Source organism: Solanum stenotomum, chromosome 6, assembly GCF_019186545.1.
Source record: "Solanum stenotomum isolate F172 chromosome 6, ASM1918654v1, whole genome shotgun sequence".
Classification (NCBI taxonomy): Eukaryota; Viridiplantae; Streptophyta; class Magnoliopsida; order Solanales; family Solanaceae; genus Solanum; species Solanum stenotomum.
Genome location: NC_064287.1, coordinates 3,173,681 through 3,197,812, shown reverse-complemented (window position 1 = coordinate 3,197,812; position 24,132 = coordinate 3,173,681). Strand labels below are relative to the sequence as shown.

Genomic DNA, 24,132 nt, shown 5'->3' with positions numbered 1-24,132 from the left:
CCCCCCTACCAGCCCCCCACCCAAAAAAAAAATTTAAGTTTGTTTTTAAAAAATATTTTCAATTTCAAAAATTATTTTCTACTCTAGTAAAAATAAAAGATATTTCTCAAAAATATTTTTCATTCACAAATCAAACACTAAAAATCTTTTTCGGAAAATATTTTCTAATCACTAACCAAACATGAGAAAATAAGTCCAAAATCAACTTGTTTTCCAGGAAAACATTTTCTAGGAAAACATTTTCCTTCATACCAAACACACCCTTAATTTCCCACTAACAAATTACTTTTTCTCATCAAGCTATGCCTATGTTTATATTCATATCTTCAAATGTGTCATTTTTGACAAATCAAGGAAGAATCTATCTTATCTGCTAATATGAGTAAAATGGTAAACTCACAATATCAATCATTGTTTTCTCATAGGTGTGTCAAATCAAAATTTGACAACTAAAAAGGAACGAAAAGAATATTTTTTTTCTCTTTCTAATAGTTGATTAACACCAACTATGACCAAATCAAATTTACTATGATGCATTGCTAATAAAATCTCAAGCACCAACAATAACAATAGATGCAACGTAATTTCATAAGTGGAGTTTGAATAATAAAATTTAAGCAATTTAAATAAAATGAGTCAAAAAGCCTATTTAGTCAATTAATGCAACATACGTTGACTTTATTAAATACTTGTATGACTTTACCAATTACTACATTTGTTAAGTATAGGGAGACTAGTAAAACAAGTCTTCACACTAATTTATATACCATCCAATCAATTTCCTCTCATTAACGAATTACTTTTTATCATTAAGTTCAAATTCAGATCTATTTTTTGTTGGCTATATCACTACTCGAACGTAGTCAACCAATTTCGTGACTTTATAGAAAAAAATGGGAGAAAACAATTGTTGGGAGAGACAAGTGGTGATTACTGAGCTAACGAAGGGGAAGGAATTTATGTTGCAATTGCAAAAGTACATTGATCCCATGAAACAAGATGTGTGCCTGCAGTATTTGGCTGCAGAAGTACTTTCTTCTTATGATAAAGCTCTGTCCCTTTTGAACGGCTCAACTTTATCAAGTATGATTAATATTAAAGTAGCCCCATCAACTGCACCCCGGCTGGAATCTCCTCAACTTCCGGCTGATAATAGCGCAAAGAGTTGTGATCGTCCCTCTATATCCAGGAAGAGGTATTCGATCTCGTTCCTCTTTTTTTTTTGCTCTATAATCATCTGAAATCCACTTTACTATATATATAGCCCCACTGTGGTCCCTTAAAAAAGAGAGCTTCATTTCCAGGATTTTAATCTAAAACCTCTTATTAAGGGTGCACGAAGAATCTTTATCATCGTACCACACCTCTCACTTGTAGCTAGGGATAGCAATTGGGCGGCTTGAGAATGGATAGAGAAAATACATGACACAACCCATGGGTGGACCCAAATTTTAAATGGGCGGGTTAATCAAATTTGGATAGAATTTGCCACCACTAGACTTATAGATGAGTGGAGTACTAAATTTAGTATATGGAAAAAGGATAAATATATCTCCGAACTATCGTAAATGATATGCACATACTCTCTGTCATATTTTTGGGACATTGGTGCCTCTGTCGTCCAAAAACTAGAGCATATATGACCTTCGCTTATCTACATACCATTTATGATAGTTCGGGGTTATATCTATCCTTTTTCCCTTTAGTATATATGGAAATGATATGTGCTAAAATTTCGATTTAAAACATTCAAAGAGAGACGAATTGCTTTAAATCTTAGTGGTAAATTGGATGCTTTGCAAAGACTATAAGTGATATGCAGAGGGGAGCTAAGTGGGAGTTCATGGATTCGGACGAACCTAGTAGCTTTTCCGTAGACCCTATATATATATATTAAAACTTGTGAACCCCTAACAAAATTAATTGATGGTTTAGTAGTAAGGAAGGATTTGTGGACTAAATGCTTTCCACGCTAGTGTTGTGTGTTCAAACCAACCCAAAACTCCTAATCTTGGCACAATCATGAATCATTGTAGGAAGATAGTGTCACGAAGGAGAGAGTACGTACATGCTCGATCCGGAGAAGAGGTTCCACCCGAGGATGGATATAGTTGGAGAAAATATGGACAGAAAAACTATTTTAGGGGCAAAATACCCCAGGTAACAATTTGTTAGTACAACACTATTTATCATTAAATTCGGAGTTAATTAACTTCTTTTAGCATTCCAGAGAATATTATCGATGTGCTCGTAATCGTTCATCTAATTGTGCGGCTACTAAAATGGTCCAGCGAAGCGAAACAGAGGAGTCATTAGTTTTTGAAGTTAGCTATGGAGAAAATCACAGTTGTGGTCAAGAAAAGAAAAACAAAAACGAAGAACTAGTTGCTGTGCAGCAGACAAAATGTGATCATGAAATTGAAATAGGAGCAGGGGAAATATCTGAATTTGATATTCATGAAATGGTTTCAACCCCAAATAATCTGTTTGATTCTGACTTCATCTCTACACCGGCTTCTTCGCCTTTACCAGACACGAACTATCCACATAACAATGATAGTCTCACTGATCCATTGTTTAATCATGATGTGCCTGATAAAAAGTAGCGTGGATGACTTCATTTCGCCCTATACAGAATGGGATTCTCATGATGCTGCTGTGGCCTATAAACTCAGTTTTCCTCATAGTTACAACAAACAGGAGTAGATTTCCAGAGCAATCAGCATTTTGTCCAACTCTTTCATATCAATTTGATAATTGATTAATTGGCAATGGTTTGGACTTTGGACTAATTATTTGATATCCTTTTCTATCTGCATAATACATAAATGTGTCTTTTAACTTGATCTCATTTCACAGTTATGCTCTACAACTTTGGGCGTGCCGTCTGCATAGAGGCGGAATCACATTCATATATGGGGTGCATGTGCATTAGTTAACTTCGAAAAAAATCATTTGTATATATTTTAGTCATAATACATAAATGTGCCCTTTAACTTGGCCTCATTTTACGTTTATGTCCTCCAACTTTGGATATACACAAGTAGACACTTAAACTTGTATAAAGTAGAACAAGTAAACACACGTGTAGGAAACCACATAGGATAAAAAAATGACATGTAGGATGCCATGTAGGACATGTGTGTCTATTTGTTCAACTTTTTTCAAGTTTAAGTGTCTACTTGTGCACACCCAAAGTTGGCATAAATGTGATTTGAAGCCAAGTTAAAGGGCATATTTATGTGTTATGCATATATTTTATGTCTATCTTGAGGAACGGGTAAAACATAGGATATTTAGTTAACAGTGCATTGGAGTGCCCTTCTGTTGTTGATACAAGCCAGAGAAACCACTCGCGAGATTAGGGTTCAAATCCAGCTAGAGCTTTGTTTTAATGTTAAGTTTATTGGTGCACCCAAGGTCGTTTAAGTGTCTACTTGTAAAGTTGAACATGTGTTTAGGACGTGTGTAGGGGTGTGCATTCAATTTTTCTATTTGGTTTTGTATTATTCTATTTACATTTTTCGGTTTTTGGTTATAAAAAAGTGTAACCCAATCTGAACCAAAATAAATTGGTTTGGTTTGGTTTTTCTCTTTTCGGTTTAGTTATTCGGTTATGTCAATAACTAAGTAACATAATCAAAGTTATATTTGTAATTTGAAAAAAATAAATATATACAAGGAGAAGTAATATTATTGAATCTGTTAAATATACTTTCTAAGATAAATCACAAGTAAAACTTAAAACACAATACTTAAAAGTATACCAATTATAGATGTCCAAACATAAAATATAAACTAAACCATAATGAAAGACAATTGCTAAAAAGGGACAACAGTGGTTAACTCCAACTTAATTCTAAACCTAAATATTACATATGTAATTAATAATATATATAATTTAGTTTTTTGGTTATTATTTTTCTAAATCCAAAATCAAATAAAGTAAATTCTTAATCCAAAATAAATAAACAACAACAACAACAACATACCCAGTGAAATCCCACTAGGTGGGGTCTGGGGAGGGTAGAGTGTATGCAGACCTTGCCACTACCTCGTTGAGGTAGAGAGGCTGTTTCCGAAAGACCCTCAGCTCAAGTACATCAAATCCAAGTAAAATGGAGAGGGAAACAGTGTATAAGGCATCAATAAAATAATGCGAGAAGTGAAACGCAGTAAACAACATAAGGCTATAGGTATCACAAACAAGAACTGCAAGTGCAAGGCTAGGACTACTACAAACGCTAACAACCCAAACCCTTGCAAGGAAAGCCAACGCGCTAACCCTACTAACCGACAACCTTAATACGTAATCCAAAATAAATAAAAAATACAAATTAAACTTCAGTTCGATTTGGTTTGGTTTTTTCGGTTTAATCCGAATAGTCTACACCCTTACGTGTATGTCTATTTGTTCAACTTTATATATGTTCAAGTGTCTACTTGTGCACATCCAAAGTTAGACGACATAAATATGAAATGAAGCTGAATTAAATGGTATGTTTATGTATTTTTCCTTTTCTATACTACTTAACTTGAAAGGGAATCATACTTACCCTTTTCAATTTGTTTGACTTATTTAGGGATAACAATGGGATTAAGCTAATTAGTTCATTCTTTCTTGGTGACTGACAGCTTCACATTTAATTTAAATTATGAATAGACAAATCTGATGTTGTCGCTTCCTAATCATTCATAGTGATGGTCAAGGAGATGGAGATAGACAGAAAGTGTTGTAAATTGAGGTTAAAGATAAATTACATTCTTTTTGGAACAGACTAAATAGGAAAATGTGCCACGTAAAATGGGACGGAGAGAGTAGAAGAAAGAAGATCCAAATAGAGAAGATTCAGAATACAAAGAACATCCAATTTTAGTGAATCATTTTTTCTCGCTAAAATCTGGTTCAGCTGGTTTATGAAGCAGTAGAGGTAATGTGGGAGATGATTTGGCACCAGTTGTGTTGTTGCATCGCAAGGAGCGTAGCGCTTTAGCTGCAAACCTTGATGCATATATGGTAGCTCCAAGACTTGATGCATTTGTTCTCTCTTTAGCTAATGCAACCTGCACTTTATCTTCTTCCTCTCTTAAGGATTTCTCGAGTTTTTTCCTGCAGTGTCGACGCCATGCTACTTGTATAAAGCATGCAGCCCATGTTCTCCATTCTTGTGAGAAGAACCTGAAATAGCCAAGTACATCATGAGTTTTAATATTTTTTTTCGATTGGAGCCACGTAGATATTATTTAAATACCTTCTTGAAATGAAAATTTACTTGTCCTTCAGGTGTGATTTTTTACTATTTTCTGTGATATGTAAGCATAGTTGAGAAAGGTGTGTTTTTTTACTTGGTTAGCAACTAGCAGAGAATCTGAAGAGGAGGAAGCTCACTTATGTCAGTTGGTGTTTTATATATGTGTATGGATGCAGTGAAGACGTCAACCATCTACTCATTCGTTGTCCAATGTAATCGATATTATGGTGGGAGATTTTTACATGGTATTTTTTGGGTGATACTAGAGGTTATGGCCAGTTGGAGTTATGGTAGTAGGAGAAACCGTAGGGAATGAAATTTCGCTTATGTTGGTTGTTCGGAAGGAACGAAGTAGGAGAGCTTTTGAGGGAGTACAGAAGATTGAGTGTTGGTGGTAGAAAAATATAGATTTTTAGGCTTTCTACTTTTTGGTATACTACTTGTATATGAGCATGTCTTGTTTGCTCGAACATCAATAAATTATCAGTTTATCAAAAAACCACCCCAAAACTTATACCAATCTGCTGTCTGAAGCAAATTTTCCTGTAATGAAATGGAACAAGGCCTTAAAAAACTTACTTGTAAGTATGCTGAAGTTGCTTGCTATGCAGACGTCTAAACTGCGAGGCGACAAACTTGAGGTCATCAGCAGTGATGGCAAAAACTTCTATATCAGTTACAGCCTGCACTTTTCTAGTTGAAATTGGAAGACTACTGGAGGAAGTATGAGGGTCTAAAGCCCATGTTAAAAGCTCATCTCCATAGAAGTCACCAGCCTTGAGATGAACAGAGTTGAAAAAACCAGTCCTTTCACCATTTGTGGTCATAGATGACAGTGTACCTCTCATTAGAAAGTGCATTTCTTCTACTGGATCGCCTTCTCGCATTATGAAGCTCTTCTGCGTGAAGAGAGCAGGTTTCAGTCTGTCAGACAATGCATCCAGTAATTGTTCGTCCATTTCCTCAAATATAGGAACCTGCATTATATAGTGCTTGTTGGATTACATATTTAGGACTAAAAGTTGTCAAAAGTTTTCAAATGTGCCAAAAGTTTACATGTTCTTTCTTAAACTTCATATTTAGTCAAACGTCATTATATAAATGAAATGGAGAGAGCAACATTCTTTGAATTGTTTACCAGATAAAACATCATTTCGACACGACACATGATGAAGCTGGACGGGGATAGTTATAAATGTGATAAGTACTTACTCTTTTGAGTAAAGACCAACAGAGATGGCGCTTTAAATCTCTCCTCAAGTCTCTAGGAAGATCTTGAAGCAGTAAACCTTCCTCAACTCCCCTGGTTTCTTGCCACTTGTACTGTTCATGTCGTCTAATTCGCTCTTTCAGATTGTCAGGAAGCATGCGATGAGACATCCACTGTTCTACAGCACACCTTCTCACTCTCATCTCTTCTACTCTTACCAGGTTAAATTGCATTAATTTCTGTTTCAGAAAAACAACACGAAATTACTCTAAAGAGTTCCAACTTTAAGTGTTTTTTTGTGAAAGCTTAAACTTAATAAAGAGGAAAAGAATGGAACTCAATGTCCATCAAGGTCATGCAATTCTAAAATTTTCTCTCTCAACCTATATTGCTCAGGCCCTCCAAATTAAATTTCGGGTCCTCCAAAAATAACCCGACACTAGTGCAGAGTCCGAGCAACATAATTGAATATTGTTTGATAAAGGGTGAGTGTGCTAACCTGCATATTGCCAATAATCAATGAAAAAAAGATAAGCCCAATAAGTGAGATGACGATGGCGAAGATAATATCTCCATCGTCTGTGCTTGTCTTAAGGTTTTGGCCAAGAGAACTGAAACATGTAAGAAGAAAGTTTAGCTTTTAACCTAATCCAAAGAGAGTTATTGAATTTGGTCATACATTCTTAAGAAATCATCAAAATTGTTTAGCTACTTGTAAAAACTACATGGTATGAAAGGACCACTAATGATGAGTAAAAACAATATATATAATGGCGTAATGCCTCAATATTTAACGACAGGCCAGACGCAACAGAGTAACCACTTGGGACGAGGTTCCTCACTGTAAGGGGTACAGGAGATCAATAGCCATCTCAAGGCACATCACAACCTACAGTTGGCTAGATTCCTTGACCATAAGAAAAGTGAACACACCTTAAGTTTCTCAGCCCCCACCAAAAGCAATACAAGAGTTTGGTCTGGAATTTTCTTTTTTCCACAACCTGAAACTGAAGAGCATCAAGTGCAATTCCAAAATCAAAGTCATTTGGATCTTTCATATCTTCTTGTTGCAGGAGAGGGCAAGAAGAATTCAGTAAAAAAGCATTTCCATTCATTTTTCCTCCACAATATAAGTAGTCTGACAAACAGTTGGGGATCTTCTCACACGCACTGCGCCAGCATGTATATTGGCGTTCTATGGAGAACAAATACCAAAAGGCTCCAATTACCTGAGATCACACATTTAATGTGCACTTATTTAAGCGGATTTTTGTTCAAGATTAATGACATGTCCATATCCCTGACACATCTGACTTATCAGTTTTTTTCGAGAGTTACACACCCCAACTATCAGTTGTTCCCTTTTCCTACCTAAACTATCATCATCTACTCAACTAGTTGTGTTTTATTTAATACATAGATGGTGATAGTTCAGGTAGGCTTAGGGATAGTTGGGGTGTGAAACTCGTGAAAAAGTGATAATTTCAATGTGTTTTTTCGTTATCTCTATCTTTTACTCAATGTTGATTCATCTATTTGTTGAAAGGGAACTTACATTACTGGACCACATGAAGAGGAAAATGTAGAAAGCAGTTCCACCCCATGCACTTTCGTTATTAAAGAAGATTGAAGTCCTTTCTACTTCTTTGTACAATGGAATAATTCTACAAAATCTTGGAACATATTGAGCAAAAATTACAATCTTCAACATTTCTTTCGTCACCAGAGCAATGGGGCCATTCACATTGGGAGCGATAATCAATATCACAATCTGCACAAAAACAAGGTTAATCATACTCTCTTTAAAGTTAAGAGAATGCTAAAAAAAACACAAGCTTTTGAGGACACGAACGAACCTGTGGGAGTGGAAGGACTGTTATAATGTCAATCATGAAATAAGATGACAAATATCGCTTGGCTATAGCAGAGGAATCTTCAATAAACTCACCCCTTCCATAAACTCGAGAAGAAGGAGCAATGAAGCCAGTACGAAATTTAAATATAATGTTACAGACATAGAAAAGATCAGTGACAGAACGCAGAGCGCAAGCAATGATCTTTAACGTGTTGTCCAAATCTAGGCACTTATTGTTGTTATCAATAACAGGAATGTAGAAGAACAACGGATCAAGTGACACCGACAATATATAAACCAACATAAGTACATTGTTCCATTTCTGAAGAAATCTCCCCTTAGGATGAACAGCTTTCTTGTTTGATGCAACAGATTGATCTTTTGTTAGGTTATCAGACCTAAGCAAATTTAAAAGCAACAAAAACATTAATGCAAATCTAAAATTACAAGAAAGAAAAACTTTAAAAAAAAATATAGTTCCACAAGTTTAAAAGGGAACTTTAATTGAGTTTAAGAGTTCAGTTGGCACTTGATTAAGTAGAAAGTTTCAAAATACAAACTCATATAAGTACAAGTGTCCATCAGACCATTTCGCCAAAAGATATATACATGTGTATGGCTATAAATCATTTCATTAAGAGTAAAATAGATATTGTTACTAAATAAACAAATTTATGATTCTTATTTGGACTAATTAAAAAGGAAAGTGAGTCATATAAATTTCAGATGGAGGAACTCAAACCAAAACTACATAAAAAGTATAATAAAAATCAACAGTAACTAACAAAGAGAAGTTTCAACCTAGAGAAAAGTAACTTAATCACAGAGAAACTTACATGGTAAAATGAATTAAATTTGCAGATGTGTAGTTTAGGACAAGTAGTTCAATATTTTCTGTTTAAGAAAGTTCCTATATATAGCTATGAAAAGGCAGCCCATTAGGATTGGTAAAGTAAGGTCTAGCCCCCCTTGATTGTACTTATTCACGTTGAGGATTTTATCTTATTTTAATTTATTTTATTTTTTTTAAAAAAAGGCAGCACATTGGTTTAATGGGATGGAAGACACAAGTCACAAGTCAATGTAGAGCTCTAGCAAAAATATTAGAGTATTAGATATTGGCGTCCGTGCCAGCACAAACCCAATATATATTATTATTTTTGGGGAAACTTACATAAATATACTATGGAAAAGGGTCTAAAATAGACCTGAATTATGTGAAATAAACCATTTATACTCTCCATTACATTTTGGGATCAAAAATACCCCCGTCATTATCCTAAGAGACTACAAATACCCTCAAGAGTTAACTATCCAAATTTTTAGTGACGTGACAGGCCACATGAGACTGATCTCTCCACCTAAGTGTTGCCAACTTGGATTCACTACAAAAAAGTTTAAACCTTTAGGGGCGATAAAAGTCGCCACAAAATCCCAAAATATTACCACTAAAGGTTATGAGTGGTTTTTAGTGCGACTAAGGCTGCAACAACCATTCCCTAGTATAACAAATTTTTTCAACAAAAAAATATGATAATTAATTTTCGGTTGCAACTTAATTTTTAAAATAAATAACATGCACTATCAATATTAAAAATATCCAATTTATTACAAAAATCATCAAAATTACTTCTCGATTCAAATCTCATACTACATAATGTATCATTGTACATTTTATGCATTTACATATGACATAAAAACAAAAAATATAGTGTCTTCAAACTCCTCCTTGATTGATATCATTTGTGATTTTTTAAAAATAATGAAGAAAGAAACACAAAATTAGAATTTAATGTTAAAAATCAGTTAAAACCTTTAGTGACGATATTATGTGCTTTTGTGTCGCCTCTAAAGGTCTAGTTCTTTTGTATTGAATCCTAGTTGGCAACACTTAGGTGGAGGGAATAGTCCCACTTGGCTTGCCATGTCACTAAAAATTTGGGGTGTTAACTCATGGTATTTGTGGTCTCTTAGGATAACAACGGGGGCATTTTTAATCCCAAAATATAACGAAGGATATAAGTGGTCTATTTCACATAGTTCAGAGGTAATTTTGACCCTTTTCCGAATATACTATAATAAAAACATATTTACAATTTATAGCAATAACATTTTTTTCACTTGATCACTTTTAATACATTTATGATACAGTTTTAATACATATTACAAAGATCAATTTATTATTCACATATAATACAAGTTTTATTGATGGATAATACATTTATCACACATTTTAATACACTTATAATACAATATCTCAATTTCTTAGCAAACAAGCATAATATATTTTAAAAAACAGTTAAATACATATATATCGCATACATAATTCACTTTTAATATATATTGCAGATTTAACATAGTATTGCTATAAATGATAATATATAAAAAGTATCGCTAAAATCAGTAATTATTTATTAAAAGGTTCTCATCCTAATTTTTTCTTATTTTTGTCTCAGTTTATGTGATATAAATGGAATTTGAAGAATCAATCAATTTTTTGTTTGTTTTTAAAAATATACATATAAAGCTTTTAATTTGTTGTAATTTTTACGTCATTTTAAAATAATGTGTATATACTCCCATTTCAATTCATGTAAATACTCAGAAATATCTTCAGTTGTTAGATTGTTGTGAATTTTTGACGTCATTTTCAAATAATATATGATACTTCTTTTGTTTCAATATAAATAGTACATATGGAATTAGAGAGCAAACCAAAATATTTTTCAATTGCTGATTATTATGATTTATAATATCATTTACGTAATTTTTAATAATATATGTTATTTCATCTATTCATATTCATGTAACACTGATAAAATTTAAAGAGTCAATTAAAATATTTAATTTTTTTAAAATTGTACCTCTCATATATTTTGTAGCTAAAATATAAGTAATGGAGTAATTAAATTTTACAAAAAGTTAATTTGCCACGAAATAAATAAAGTGAAAGAAATTAAAGAAGAAGAGGGTGTTTGGATTAGCTTAAAAGTTGGTCAAACCTATTTTTAAGTTAGTTTTTGAATTCTGAAAATGTTTGACAAATATAAGAAATAACTTAAAATAAGTCAAAAATGACTTAAGATAAGTTAGAAAGTGTTTAGCAATGTCAAAAATGACTTAAAATAAGTTAAAAATCAAAAGTAAGTCTTCCTCAACCTTTTATTTTTTTACTTAAAAGTCATTTCAATTTAATTTTTTATTTTTAACTTAAAAACTATTTTTTTTAAAGTTAATTCAAACGGGCTCTCAAGTCACAGAGGCACAAATAAAGAGAAAGGAAATGAAAATTGCTCAGGTGGGGTCCATATATTAAGAGACATTTGACTAATGAAAAGAAAATTGGCAAAAAAGTGAAATAGAGTAAAATGAAAAAAGTGAAATACAAGGGGCCACATGCATGTAAAATGAGCCTACTTTTCGATTGAGATAAAGCAAAAAGTAAAATATGAACCGACTTTTATGTCCTACAAATATTCTTTGTCTCTAATTACTTGTCAATTAAGTTTTTAATGCAGATGGAGTAATAAAGAGAAAGTGCAGATGTGAATTTCTGGACAAGTATATGTATGTTCAATATTTTTCTGTTTAAGAAAGTTCCTATATATTGCTATGAAAAGGCAGCCCATTGGTGTAATGGGAAGGAAGACACAAGTCACAAGTCAATGCAGAGCTCTACCAAAGATATTAGAGTATTTCTTAATTTATGAAATTAGTGGTTCGAGTTATTTTCTTATATAATAATTTTTTTATATGATACATCATAATTTGATATTTGCTATTTCTAATTATATTTAAATCATCATGTTAATGTTATATTAATATTTTTTTTATTTAAATTATATTAATATTGATTAAATTTGTATATGTATATTTTAATTTAATGAAAATAAAATTTGATTAAAATTTTTATAATAGTATTTCAAATAGTTTCTCTCTATAAAATAATATTAATATTAAAATTACATTGATATTTTTCTTTTTTTCATAATTTGACTTTTGAAAGTATTTTCTTAAAAAAAAAGATTAGTCAACCACAATCTACTTATCAAAACACATTTTAATAATATATGTTATTCCATCTATTCATATTCATGTGACACTAATAAAACTTTAAGAGTCAATTAAATCTTTTTTAAAAAAATAATTTTTTTTATATTGTACCTCTAATATATTTTGTAGTTAAAATATAAGTAATGGAGTAATTAATTTTACAAAAAGTTAATTTGCCATGAAACAATTAAAGTGAAAGAAATTAAAGAAGAAGTCATGAGGCACAAATAAAGAGAATGGAAATGATAATTGCTCAGGTGGGGTCTATATATTAAGAGGCATTTGACTAATAAAAAGAAAATTGGAAAAAAGTGAAATAAAGAGATACCAGGAGCCTGCGAAGTCAGAAATTTTACGAAGGGTGTCCAAAAGTGAATCTGGTCTTCTTAAAAAGTGGAAAAAAATTGCTACTAGTGAGATTCGAACACACAAACACATTAATTTTGTGTGTCTTTACACTTTCAAGGCGCCTAACACCACTAGGCTACATTATATTGTTGTGTTAAGAATGTCCAAAATATGTTATTTACCCACTTTATTTATTATTTTACTTATATATACGATATAATTTTTTAATAAAGAATGTCCAATTGGACACCGTAACCTAAGGGTGGCTACGCCACTGAGCCCACATGCATGAAAATTGAGCCTATGAACCGACTTTCATGAAAAATGAGCCTATGAACCGACTTTTATGTATATGTATGTTCAATTTTTTCTGTTTAAAGAAGTCACGAGTCAATGCAGAGCTCTAGCAAAAATATTAGAGTATTTCTTAATTTATGTAATTAGAGGTTTCGAGTTTTAAATATGCAGTCACTTTTTTGTTATTTTATGCACTCCTAAATCTTTAATGTTACAGGTTAACTTTTCTTTTAATATATCTATATAATAACTATTTTATTTTATTTTATATTTATACATTACAATTTGATATTTGACATTTCTAATTATATTTAAATCATCATGTTAATGTCATATTAATATATTTTTATTTATTTACGTATAATATTGATTAAATTTGTCTATATATATTTTAATTTAATGAAAATAAAAATTTGATTAAATTTTTTTATAATAGTATGTTTAATAGTTTCTCTCTATAAAATAATATTAACATTAAAATTACATTGATATTTGTCTTTTTTCATAATTTGACTCTTACAAGTATTTCTTTTAAAAAAAAAAGATTAGTCAAACACAATCTACTTATCAAAAACACATTTCAAATAAATTAACCAAATACAAATTATTATTTTTCTAAAAAGCTATCTAAGAAACATGTTTCTAAAATACGACGTTTTTAATTAGAAGCAATGTCAAAGATACTCTATTAAACATCTAGTAATTATGCAATAATTTCCAAACAAGCCCTAAGAAATTTTCCATGCACATGGTTGGGCCCATGTACATGCCTTTTTCCATTATTGGATGCACTTTTCCTTGCTGCTTTTCAAAAGAGTATTGCTAACCATTTTCAAATCTAATTATTGTTAGAGATAAGTGTCAAAAACATATTTAATTTTTTTTTTGAGTTATATATATATATAAATTATTATTTATTAGTTTGAAAAACACATTTCTCTTTTTTATTACACTCTCTTCATGATGTGTACGATACTACACTCTTTTTTTTATTTAAAAAATGATAACGTCACACTCCATATGGATAAACATTTCACCTTAATAAAAACTAAATAAATTATTGGTATTAGTTAAAGTTAAAGATTACAGTATTATTATCCCCCCAAATAAATATTTTTTTTATAAAATAAAATGTAAAATATTTTTCTTACCCCACTCCACCACTTCCTCTCATCGTAACCCCCTCCCCCGCCTCTTCAAATAATAATTTAGATATCATTCTAATTTGAGTGTAATTATTGAAAACACTCATAAAAGAAATAGTGTATTGCACACACCACTGAGGTGTGTTTTCAAATTAATTAGTAGTAATTTAAGTATGAAATTCACATTCCAATAATTTACATATGAAACTAAAAAAAAAAAGGAACAATTTAAATATGTTTTTTACTCTTAACTCAATAATGTTATTCTATATTTTCACTTTCTTAGGAAAAAAATATCATTTGAATATCCAATCCATATATGCTGTGATCATTTCTTTATGAAATTTATTATTTAAACATATAGTATTTCATATATGCTACTATCAACATTGTATTTCTTTGAGCTTTAAATTAAGGAGGACTTTTGAATTTTGAGGTAATTCTTCCTCATCTAATTTTAGTAAACCAATACGATTTTGTGAAAGGCAGATGTATTATTGAAAACGTCCTACATTATACAACAAACAATATATTACCATACAATACAATACATTACAATAATAAAGATATATTTCGAGAGAATCAGAAATTAAAAGATTATCCAAAAAGAATGTAAAGGGTGGTCTTTTATCATGTTCAATTAAGACCATGATTCTGTCATTGTAACTTTTGGTTTATTTCAAAAATAGTCAGAACTCAATAAAAACTTTAATAGAAACAGAACAGTTTGTTTCTTTGTACAAGAATCCTAATGAATCAAGATATAGCATATGTGCTACTAAAAAGATTTGTTTTATAAAATATAAAGTAAATGTAACTCCACCAATATGAACATATTCCAACATTTCTAGTTCATGAGTCATTTTTTCTCACTAAAATCTGGTTCAGCTGGTTTATGAAGCAGTAAAGGTAATGTGAGAGATGATTTGGTACCAGTTGTGTTGTTGTGTCGCAAGGTGCGTAGTACATTAGCTGCAAACCTTGATGCATATATGGTAGCTCCAAGACTTGATGCATTTGTGCTCGCTTTAGCTAATGCAACCTGCAGTTTATCTTCTTCCTCTCTTAAGGATTTCTTGAGTTTTTTCCTGAAGTGTCGACGCCATGCTACTTGTATAAAGCATGCAGCCCATGTCCTCCATTGTTGTGAGTAGTACCTGAAATAGCCAAGTACATCATGAGTTTTATTTTTTTTTTCGAGTGGTGCCACGTAGATATTATTTAAATACCTTCTTGAAATGACAATCTACTTGTCCTTCCGGGTTTAGACTAAGCATTTTCCGGTGTTTTTTACTATTTTCTGTGATATGTAAGCATAGTTGAGAAAGGTGTGTTTTTTACTTTGTTAGCAACTAGAAAAGAGACCATGAAATTGATACCAATTTGTTGTCCGAAGCAAAGTGAAGCTTGTTATGAAATGGAACAAGGCCTTAAAAAAACTTACTTGAAAGTATGCTGAAGTTGTTTGCTATGCAGACGTTTAAATTGTGAGGCGACAAACTTGAGGTCATCGTCAGTGAGTGCAAAAGCTTCTATATCAGTTACAGCCTGCACTGTTCTAGTTGAAATTGGAAGACTACTGGAGGAAGTATGAGGGTCTAAAGCCCATGTCAAAAGCTCATCTCCACAGAAGTCGCCAGCCTTGAGATGAACAGAGTTGAAAAAACCAGTCCTTCCACCATTTGTGGTCATAGTTAACAGTGTACCTCTCATTAGAAAGTGCATTTCTTCTACTGGATCGCCTTCTCGCATTATGAAGCTCTTATCTGTGAAGAGTGCTGGTTTCAGTCTGTCACACAATGCGTCCAGTAATTGTTTGTCCATTTTCTCAAATATGGGAACCTGCATAATATACCAAATCAATGCAAGATTTAGTGCTTGTTTGGAGGCATCATCATAAATGATTAAAGTGTGTCGTTCACCAAATATAAATTACTCCAACAGAGATGCTCTGGTATAAGCAGAAATTAAGGATTATCAACACACCGTCTAAGAAAAAGTAGGAAGTGGTACAACTTCCCTTCTTATGTCTTAACCACGTGAGACTTGTTCCAGTTCTGTGGAAGAGATACTACTTCACCAAGGAAGTAGCGCCTGACCAGGCTGTGGAAACAGCCTCTTACAGAAATGCAGGGTAAGGCTGTGTACAATAGACCCTTGTATTCCGGCCCTTCCATGGACCCTGCATAGCCGGAGCTTTAGTGCATTGGACATCCCTTTGTTGCAAGAGTTGATGTGGTTCTCTTCTAGTAATTTGGGCTTGATGTATAGTTGATTGATTGATTGAAAATTAATAATGTGGTTTGATAAGGCTTCATTCAGATTTAATACTCCATCTATTCTTGAAAAGAATAACACATTTCTATATTTTAGAATTCTTTTGCTATAAATTTTCCATTTTACCTTAATGACATGTTCAGAGCCAAAAAAATGTGATGACATAATTAGGACTAGTCCATGTTTAGTCAAACGTCATCATAAAAATGAAAGGGAGCAACATTCTTTGATTGCTCAAGGTTTATATTTCTTTACTAGATAAAACACCACAAAACATGATGAAGTTCGATAGGGATAGTTATAAATGTGATAAGTACTTACTTTTTTGAGAAAAGACCAACAGAGATGTCGCTTTAAATCTCTCCTCAAGTCTCTAGGAAGATTTTGAATGAGTGAATCTTCCTCAACTCCCTTAGTTTCTTGCCATTTGTACTGTTCATGTCTTCTTATTCGCTCTCTCAGATTGTCAGGAAGCATGCGATGAGACATCCACAGTTCGATATCCCGCCTTCTCGCTCTCATCTCTTCTACTCTAACCAGATTAGATTGCATAAATTTCTGTTTCAAAAAAAAAAAAAAAAACACGAAATTACTGGAACTTCATTCTAAAGAGTTCCAACTTTAAGTGTTTTTGTGATAGGTTAAAGTTAAAAGAGGAAAATAATGGAACTCAATGCCTATCAATGCTAAAATTTTCTCTCTTAACCTATATTGCCCGGACTATCCAACTTAAGTGCAGCAGTACCCTCCAAAAATGCACTGCTTTTGAAGGATTTGACATTTTTGCAGAGTCCGAGCAACATTTTAGAACATTGTTTGATAAAAGGGTGAGTGTGCTAACCTGCATATTGCCAATAATCAAGGAAAACAAGATAAGCCCAATAACTGAGATGAAGATGGCAAAGATAATATCTCCATCAAAGGTGCTTGTCTTAAGGTTTTGGCCAAGAGAACTGAAACATGTAAGAAGAAATAGTTATAGAATTATGGAAGTTACTCGACAGAGTAACTTAAGCCATCTCAAGGCACATCACGACCTATAGTTGGCTAGATTCCGTTACTTCAATGGAACTAATAGAATCCAAATGTAATGTATTATTACCATAAGAAAAGTGAACACACCTTAAGTTTCTCAGTCCCCACCAAAAGCAATACAAGAGTTTGGTCCGGAATTTTCTTTTCTCAACAACCTGAAACTGAAGAGCATTGAGTGCGATTCCAAAATCAAATTCATTTGGATCTTTTATATCTTCTTGTTGCAGGGGAGGGCAAGAAGAGTTCAGTAAAAAAGCATTTCCATTCATTTTTCCTCCACAATATAAGTAGTCTGACGAACAGTTGGGGATCTTGTCACACGCATTGCGCCAGCATGTATCTTGGCGTTCTATTGAGAACAAATACCAAAAGGCTCCAATTCCCTGAGATCACACATTTAATTTGCACCTATTTAAGCAGATTTTTGTTCAAGAATGAAATGTCCATATCCCTAACTAGATAATGGTCAAAGACACATCTGACTTATCGCTTTTTTTCCGGGAGTTTCACACCCCAACTATCAGTTGATCCCTTTTCCTACCTAAGTTATCATCATCTACTAAACTTAGGGTGTGTAACTCGCGAAAAAGTAGTAGTTTTGGTGTGTGTTTTTATCATTATCTCTATCTTTTATGTAATGTTGATTCATCTATTTGTTGAAAGGGAACTTACATTACTGTACAACATGTAGAGGAAAAGGTTGAAAACAGCTCTACCCAATGCACTTTCATTAAAGAAGCCTGTAGTCCTTTCTATTTCTTTGGACAATGGATAAATTCTAAAAAATCTTGGAACATATTGAGCAAAAATTACAATCTTCAACATTTCTTTCGTCACCAGAGCAATGGGGCCATTCACGTTGGGAGCGATAATCCATATCACAATCTGCACCAAAACAAGGTAAATCATACTCTCTTAAGAGAATGCTAAAAAGCTTTTGAGGACACGAACCTGTGGGAGTGGAAGGACTGCTACAACGTCAACGATGAAATACGATAACAAATATCGCTTGGCTATAGCAGAGGAATCTTCAATCAACTCACCCCTTCCATAAACTCGAGAAGAAGGAGCAATGAAGCCAGTACGAAATTTCAAGATAATGTGAAAGATATAGAAAAGATCAGTGATAGAACGCAGAACGCAAACAGTGATCTTTAACGTCTTGTCCAAATCTAGGCACTTATTTTTGTCATCAATAACAGGAATGTAGAAGAATAACGGATCAAGTGACACCGCAAATATACAAGCCAATATAAATACTTTGTTCCATTTCTGAAGAAATTGACCCTGAGGATCAAGAACTCTCTTGTTTGATGCAACAGATTGATCTTTTGTTACACGATGGACGCGAACTGGTTTTCTCCTACTAATTCTTTCAGAACCCCTCTCAATCCTTCTTTTAACGCTTCTCATCAACGAGCTACTTGATGGTTTTCTGACATGAAATGGCCTATTAGTCGACGAACTTTTATGGTCAATGCTGAAGGATGATTGTTCCGACTTCCGGTCCTCAAACCTAAGTATATGAAAACCAATCAAAAGGATTCATGCAAATCTAAACTTACAAGAAATATCAAGTTAGAGTCTAAGATTCTCTGTTCTTCAATTCCTGTTGAGGTCCTATCTTGTTTTTTTCATTGATTAATTTACTATTTCGAGTTAATAATATATAAACATGTCATCTAACTTGGCTTCAGCTTGCATCTGTTCCTTCCAACTTTGAATGTGTACAAGTAGGTATTTAAACTTGTATAAAGTTGAACAACTAGACATTGAATATAATGTGAAAGTCTAGTACAAAATTTGAAGTTGTAATTACAGTTCAAGTACCCCCAACTTGTTCGGGACTGAGGCATAGTAATAGTTGTTGTAATTATCGTTCAAGTACTAGAAAAATGAGAAATTATTGAAGATAATGCATGGTTTATCCAGGGATACTTAAACTTATTCTTTTCTACCAAAAAATCAAGAGAACTTTGTGCTTCATGCAACATGAACTTCTGATATTAGAACATATAGCAGTTTCAAGTGTTGGGATCGAAATAACCAGATGTCAGTCGGAGTAAATCTTGAAAAATGATAAACAAGACAATACAGAGTTGTTATAAATTAACTTGGTTTGGACAATTAACCTACATATGATCAATTCACTAGCTAGTAAAAAAGAAAGAATAGTTCTCCATGATATGATATGCTATGAAACGAGAAGGAAGAATCCTCAATTTACAAAAATGCAAAACCTTTTCTTCCAAGTAATGGATTGGCCAATTATGAAAGGGATACCACTTGTGACAAGTGTTTGCCAAAAAACGAATCCAAATATGGTAAGAAAATCACGATAAATACAATTTCTGTCTCAATTTATGTGATGTAATTGGACTTGACACAAATTCAAGAACGAAAGACTTTTGAAACTTGTGGCCTGAAATAAGTCATATATATTTAACTTTGTATGGCCAAAAATCATTTCATTAAGGATAAAATAAATATTGTTACTAAAAAGTTACTAAATATAGAAATAGAAATGCGTGATTTTTTTTTTTTGACTAATTAAAAGGGAAAGTGAGTCATATAAATTGAGACAAAGGAAGTACCTAACATCAAGAACTGATATAATAGGAACATAAACCAAAACTACAGAAAAAGTATAATAAAAATCAACAATAACTTACAAAGAGAAGTTTGAACCTTGAGAAAAATCACTTAAGCAGAGAGAAACTTACATGGTCAAATGAACATAATTTGAAGCTAAATTGCATGTGAATTGAATAATGTAGTGAAGTTTGGGACAAGTAGTATGTATATGTGTTCAATATTTTCTGTTTAAGAAAGTTCCTGGCTACTGGGGATCTCTAGATACTGCTATGAAAAGGCAGCCCATTGATTTAGACTTTAGACACAAGTCACAAGTCAACGCAAAATGGGCTGCCTTTTCATAGCACTGAAGTTCCTAGCTACTGGGGATCTCTAGTCAGTGTTATAAAGCGAAACATGAAGAGAGGTCTTTGAAATTACTCTTTTCTATAATTAGAGATTTCGGGATTTAAATAAGGAGTCACATTTGTGTTATTTTATGCGCTCCTAACTCTTTAATGTTACAAGTTAAACTATTTTATTTCACGTGATAACTTAACGAGAATTGAAATTTTTTTTCATTAAATTCATTTATGTTATTCTATACTTCATTAAAATCATCAACTTTTCCCATTATTAGATGTCATTTGACTTGCTGACTTTCTTTTTCGAAAGAGTCGTCTAAGGTATATATATATATTGTTAAACAATTCATTTATGTTATTCTAGTACTCCTATAATATTCATTTTTTTGTGGAAAAAAGGATCATTTGAATATTCAATTCAAATATGACGTGATCATTTTTTTTATGAACTTTATTGTTTAAATATTGTGGGCTACTATCAATATTATATTTCTTTGGGCTACTTCAGTATTTCGTGGGCTACTATCAAGGGAAAATTGTATGAAATAGCAAACTATTAATTCAAATTAAATGTTATAGCCATAAATTTTTTTATTTGTAATTCGCAGCAAACATTCCATGTTTTTTGTCATCCCATTTGTATACCGAAATATACAAATGCAGGATCCATTTGTATACCGAAATATACAAATAGACCCAAACACATATTTTTTTATGTATATGTATACCGAAATATACAGATTATTAGCCATAGCAAACATAAAGTTTGCTATGGAGCACAATTATACAAACTATAGCTATAACACACAAATATGATTTTTATGTTTGCTAAACCTAAAATTTACTCTACTATCAGTACTATATTTCTTTGGGCTTTAAAACTAAGGAGGATTACTGACTTTGGGAAAAGAACACTTGTACCCAAAAAGAAAAACTATTTACAAGTGGCTATTATTTTACTTTCATACCTTCTATGTTAACTACTAATGCATGTTTACTGCTTAGTACCATCAATATATATTTATATATATATATATATATATATATTGATGATTTCAAAAAGGAAGAAACAACGATTCAGTGAAAACACTATTCAGTTATTCCTTGATATCATAAGAGTGTATATATATATATATATATATTCTGATGGCATCAAGGAGAAATATGTCGTGTTTCAGTGAAAAACTGTTCAATTATTGCTTGATACCATCAAAGTAAGAATGAAGAAACATTGGTTCAGTGAATAGAACAAGGAGGCAGTCGGGTAAATAGTTTGGGTCGTGGATCCAATCAAGGTAAAAATATTGAGTTTGATCCAATTTAGATAAATACTTCACCTAATGGGTTCAATTCGTATAGTTTTCCCTTTTTTTAAAAAAAAAAAAACTTTTGCAATAGAAAAAAAAAAGACATAAGTCTTAATTAAGGAAAGTTATGAATATGAATACCTAGGTCATCTAATTTATACATAATTTATGTATTTTGTAAATTAATAGGTCAAAGTATTTAGGATCATAATTATTTCATTTAATTATTAAGTAAGAGGGACACTTTTGATGCTTAGTGTAAATAATTATCTAAAAGCTATTCTTGAAAGAGCCCCAACATTTTAAAATTTGCACAAAGGCCCCATATATAAAACCCCATTTTTTATTAAACAACAAAGAGAAGGTTGTAAAAAAAAAAAACCCACCCTTCGGGATGGGCGTGCGGTTTTTCGATTCAATTTTATTAAATTTTGATTTTGAAAAAGTGTATATCAAATACCGAATTAAATTAGTTCGGTTCGATCCAATAATTTCAACTTTAATTCGGTTTGGTGAGGTACGTTTTTAAAACGATTTTTCTGTGCAAATGAAAAAATAAAAAGAGACCTCTTATCAAAGTATAAGATACTTAAAAAAGTAAAACCATGTTAAGTGATATTTAAAAACATTGATTTGTTTAATTATGAATGGTTTAAATGTTAGTTAGACTTTGGTTTTTGGTTAAGGAAACCCCAATATATGTATATATACTTTTTTAAAATAAAAAATACTTTCAGTTCTTCGGTATACCAAAATATCGAGACCGTTACATCGAACACCGAATCGAAGAATTGAGTTTTGGAAAAATCACCAAAATTGAACTCGAGACCTTTTAAGGATGCTTGCATACTTAATTAAGACTTGAACTCAAGACCTTTTAATTAAGGATAAAGTAACCACATCCGCTGCACCACATCCATTGGTGGCTGAAGAAATAATATCTTTGCTAGATGTGTTCATTGACCTGTGACTTTTCTCCCACCTAAGTCTTTGCAGTTTTCTGAAAAAAAGACCCAAGTCCACCTTTCTATTAACTCAATAAGATGACTGCCTTTTCATAGCAATATCTAGGAACTTTCTTATACAGAAAAAATTGAACACACATATACATATTCCTTCTACTAAACTTCACTTCATTATTAAATGCCCATGTAAGTTATCTCCAAATTACGTTCATTTCACCATGTAAGTTTCTCTATGCTTAAGTTAATTTCTCAAGGTTGAAACTTCTTTTTTATACTTTTCCTATAGTTTGGTTTTATTTCCTTTTATATGAGTTGTTGATGTTCGATATTTGTTTTGGTTTTCTTTATCATATTTGGATTCGTTTTACTTGAAGGAAGAGCAAAACACTTGTCATAAGTGGTATCTCTTTCATAATTAGCTAATCTTTTTCTCGGATTTCGTATTCTGATCTCTTTTTACTAATGAATTGTTCAAACCATGTTGATTTATTATATCTTTGTATTGTATTGTTTATCTTCCTTCAAGATTTGCTCCGACTATGTACATATTTATATATATGTACTAGTCTTGGACACGTGCTTTGCACGTGAGTTCCACAAAAATAAAATATGTGGTAGGAGTTATTTTAAAATCACATTGTGATGAATTTCACAAGTGATAAATATAAATAAATAAATGAACAATCAACCTATATAAATGACTTCTTTATTGTAAAATGTAAATGCCAAATAATTAGATATTCCGATAACCTGCCAAATTTGAACAATTAAATCTTATGTGATAAATATTTACCTTTTTATGTTATTAGGTTGAAACCTGCAATATATTAGTTTGTTATTTTTCTAAGAAAGGGACAATACACACATAACATACCTTCTCAATTTGTACCAAAGTTTGAATTACCATATGTACTTGTAACAAGTATATATGTTGTCTCCATATTACATTCACATGACATAGTGTGTTTATTCTCCTTTGTAGCATGAACAAAAAATTATAATAGTTTGGTCAAGGTTATTTTTCATACTTCTTATCATACTAGATATAGGACCCCGTGCCAGCACGGGGCCCAATATATATATTTTTTATTATTTTAATTTATGTCATATTATGGAATTTGAGAAGTTATTGAAATTTTTATATTATTTTTAAAATATTTTAAATTTTTAGCTATTGTGATTTGTAGTACTTTTTTTTAACATAATTTTGAAAATAATATTTATTACTCTGTTTGTTCTAATTTATGTGGCACACGTAGAATTTCAAATATTAAGCATTTTTTATATGTCTCTTTAATATATTAAGTTGTTAATTATTGTATTTTATTGTACATTTTGAACCTAATTTTTTAATAATATATGTTATTTGCCATGTCCCAATTTATGTGGCATTAATTGATAGATTTGTTGGAGTCGAGAGATTTATTTTGTTAATTATTGTAATTTATA

The 24,132-nt window shown here is 31.8% G+C and overlaps 4 protein-coding genes across 5 annotated transcripts in view; 2 read left to right on the top strand and 2 right to left on the bottom strand.

Moving 5' to 3' along the window:
* Positions 1-2,834, top strand: part of LOC125869441 (probable WRKY transcription factor 41) — a 6,452-nt gene extending 3,618 nt beyond the window's left edge. Inside the window, exons 1-3 of one of the 2 annotated variants that reach the window (XM_049550026.1) lie at positions 743-1,195; positions 2,037-2,160; positions 2,231-2,834. In XM_049550026.1, the coding sequence (XP_049405983.1) occupies positions 894-1,195; positions 2,037-2,160; positions 2,231-2,254 (450 nt within the window). In that variant the 5' untranslated portion in view covers positions 743-893 and the 3' untranslated portion in view covers positions 2,255-2,834. Of the gene's footprint in view, positions 1-742; positions 1,196-2,036; positions 2,161-2,230 lie in introns of those variants that run through there. The other variant, XM_049550025.1, reaches the window with a different exon arrangement.
* Positions 2,835-4,783: 1,949 nt separating this feature from the next.
* Positions 4,784-8,744, bottom strand: LOC125867282 (cyclic nucleotide-gated ion channel 1-like). The gene is made up of 7 exons (XM_049547718.1): positions 8,319-8,744; positions 8,018-8,233; positions 7,396-7,691; positions 6,962-7,073; positions 6,465-6,701; positions 5,832-6,229; positions 4,784-5,179 (listed from the first exon to the last, which is right to left on the bottom strand). The coding sequence occupies exons 1-7, from the start codon at positions 8,742-8,744 to the stop codon at positions 4,882-4,884; spliced, it is 1,983 nt and encodes a 660-aa protein (XP_049403675.1). The 3' UTR covers positions 4,784-4,881.
* A 6,156-nt stretch (positions 8,745-14,900) lies between these two features.
* Positions 14,901-18,984, bottom strand: LOC125869439 (cyclic nucleotide-gated ion channel 1-like). The gene is made up of 7 exons (XM_049550022.1): positions 18,424-18,984; positions 18,145-18,357; positions 17,560-17,855; positions 17,279-17,390; positions 16,759-16,995; positions 15,605-16,002; positions 14,901-15,317 (listed from the first exon to the last, which is right to left on the bottom strand). Exons 1-7 carry the CDS (start codon positions 18,883-18,885, stop codon positions 15,020-15,022), a joined length of 2,016 nt encoding a protein of 671 aa, XP_049405979.1. The 5' UTR covers positions 18,886-18,984; the 3' UTR covers positions 14,901-15,019.
* Positions 18,985-22,880: 3,896 nt separating this feature from the next.
* Positions 22,881-24,132, top strand: part of LOC125868135 (cyclic nucleotide-gated ion channel 1-like) — a 70,509-nt gene continuing 69,257 nt past the window's right edge. Inside the window, exon 1 of the mRNA XM_049548740.1 lies at positions 22,881-22,903. The gene's annotated coding sequence lies outside the window, so the exon portion shown is untranslated. The remainder of the gene's footprint in view (positions 22,904-24,132) is intronic.

What these genes read in the sequence shown, in the direction of transcription:
- LOC125869439 (XM_049550022.1), bottom strand. Translation starts at nt 18,885, where the DNA reads ATGAGAAGCGTTAAAAGAAGGATTGAGAGGGGTTCTGAAAGAATTAGT. An exon ending in CAGTCCTTCCACTCCCACAG is followed by an intron (nt 18,358 to 18,423) that starts GTTCGTGTCCTC and finishes GTTTTGGTGCAG; the next exon opens with ATTGTGATATGGATTATCGC. An exon ending in TCTACATGTTGTACAGTAAT is followed by an intron (nt 17,856 to 18,144) that starts GTAAGTTCCCTT and finishes GTGTGATCTCAG; the next exon opens with GGAATTGGAGCCTTTTGGTA.
- LOC125867282 (XM_049547718.1), bottom strand. Translation starts at nt 8,744, where the DNA reads ATGTTTTTGTTGCTTTTAAATTTGCTTAGGTCTGATAACCTAACAAAA. An exon ending in TGGGGGCTGAGAAACTTAAG is followed by an intron (nt 7,074 to 7,395) that starts GTGTGTTCACTT and finishes TACATGTTTCAG; the next exon opens with TTCTCTTGGCCAAAACCTTA. An exon ending in GTTGGTCTTTACTCAAAAGA is followed by an intron (nt 6,230 to 6,464) that starts GTAAGTACTTAT and finishes TATATAATGCAG; the next exon opens with GTTCCTATATTTGAGGAAAT.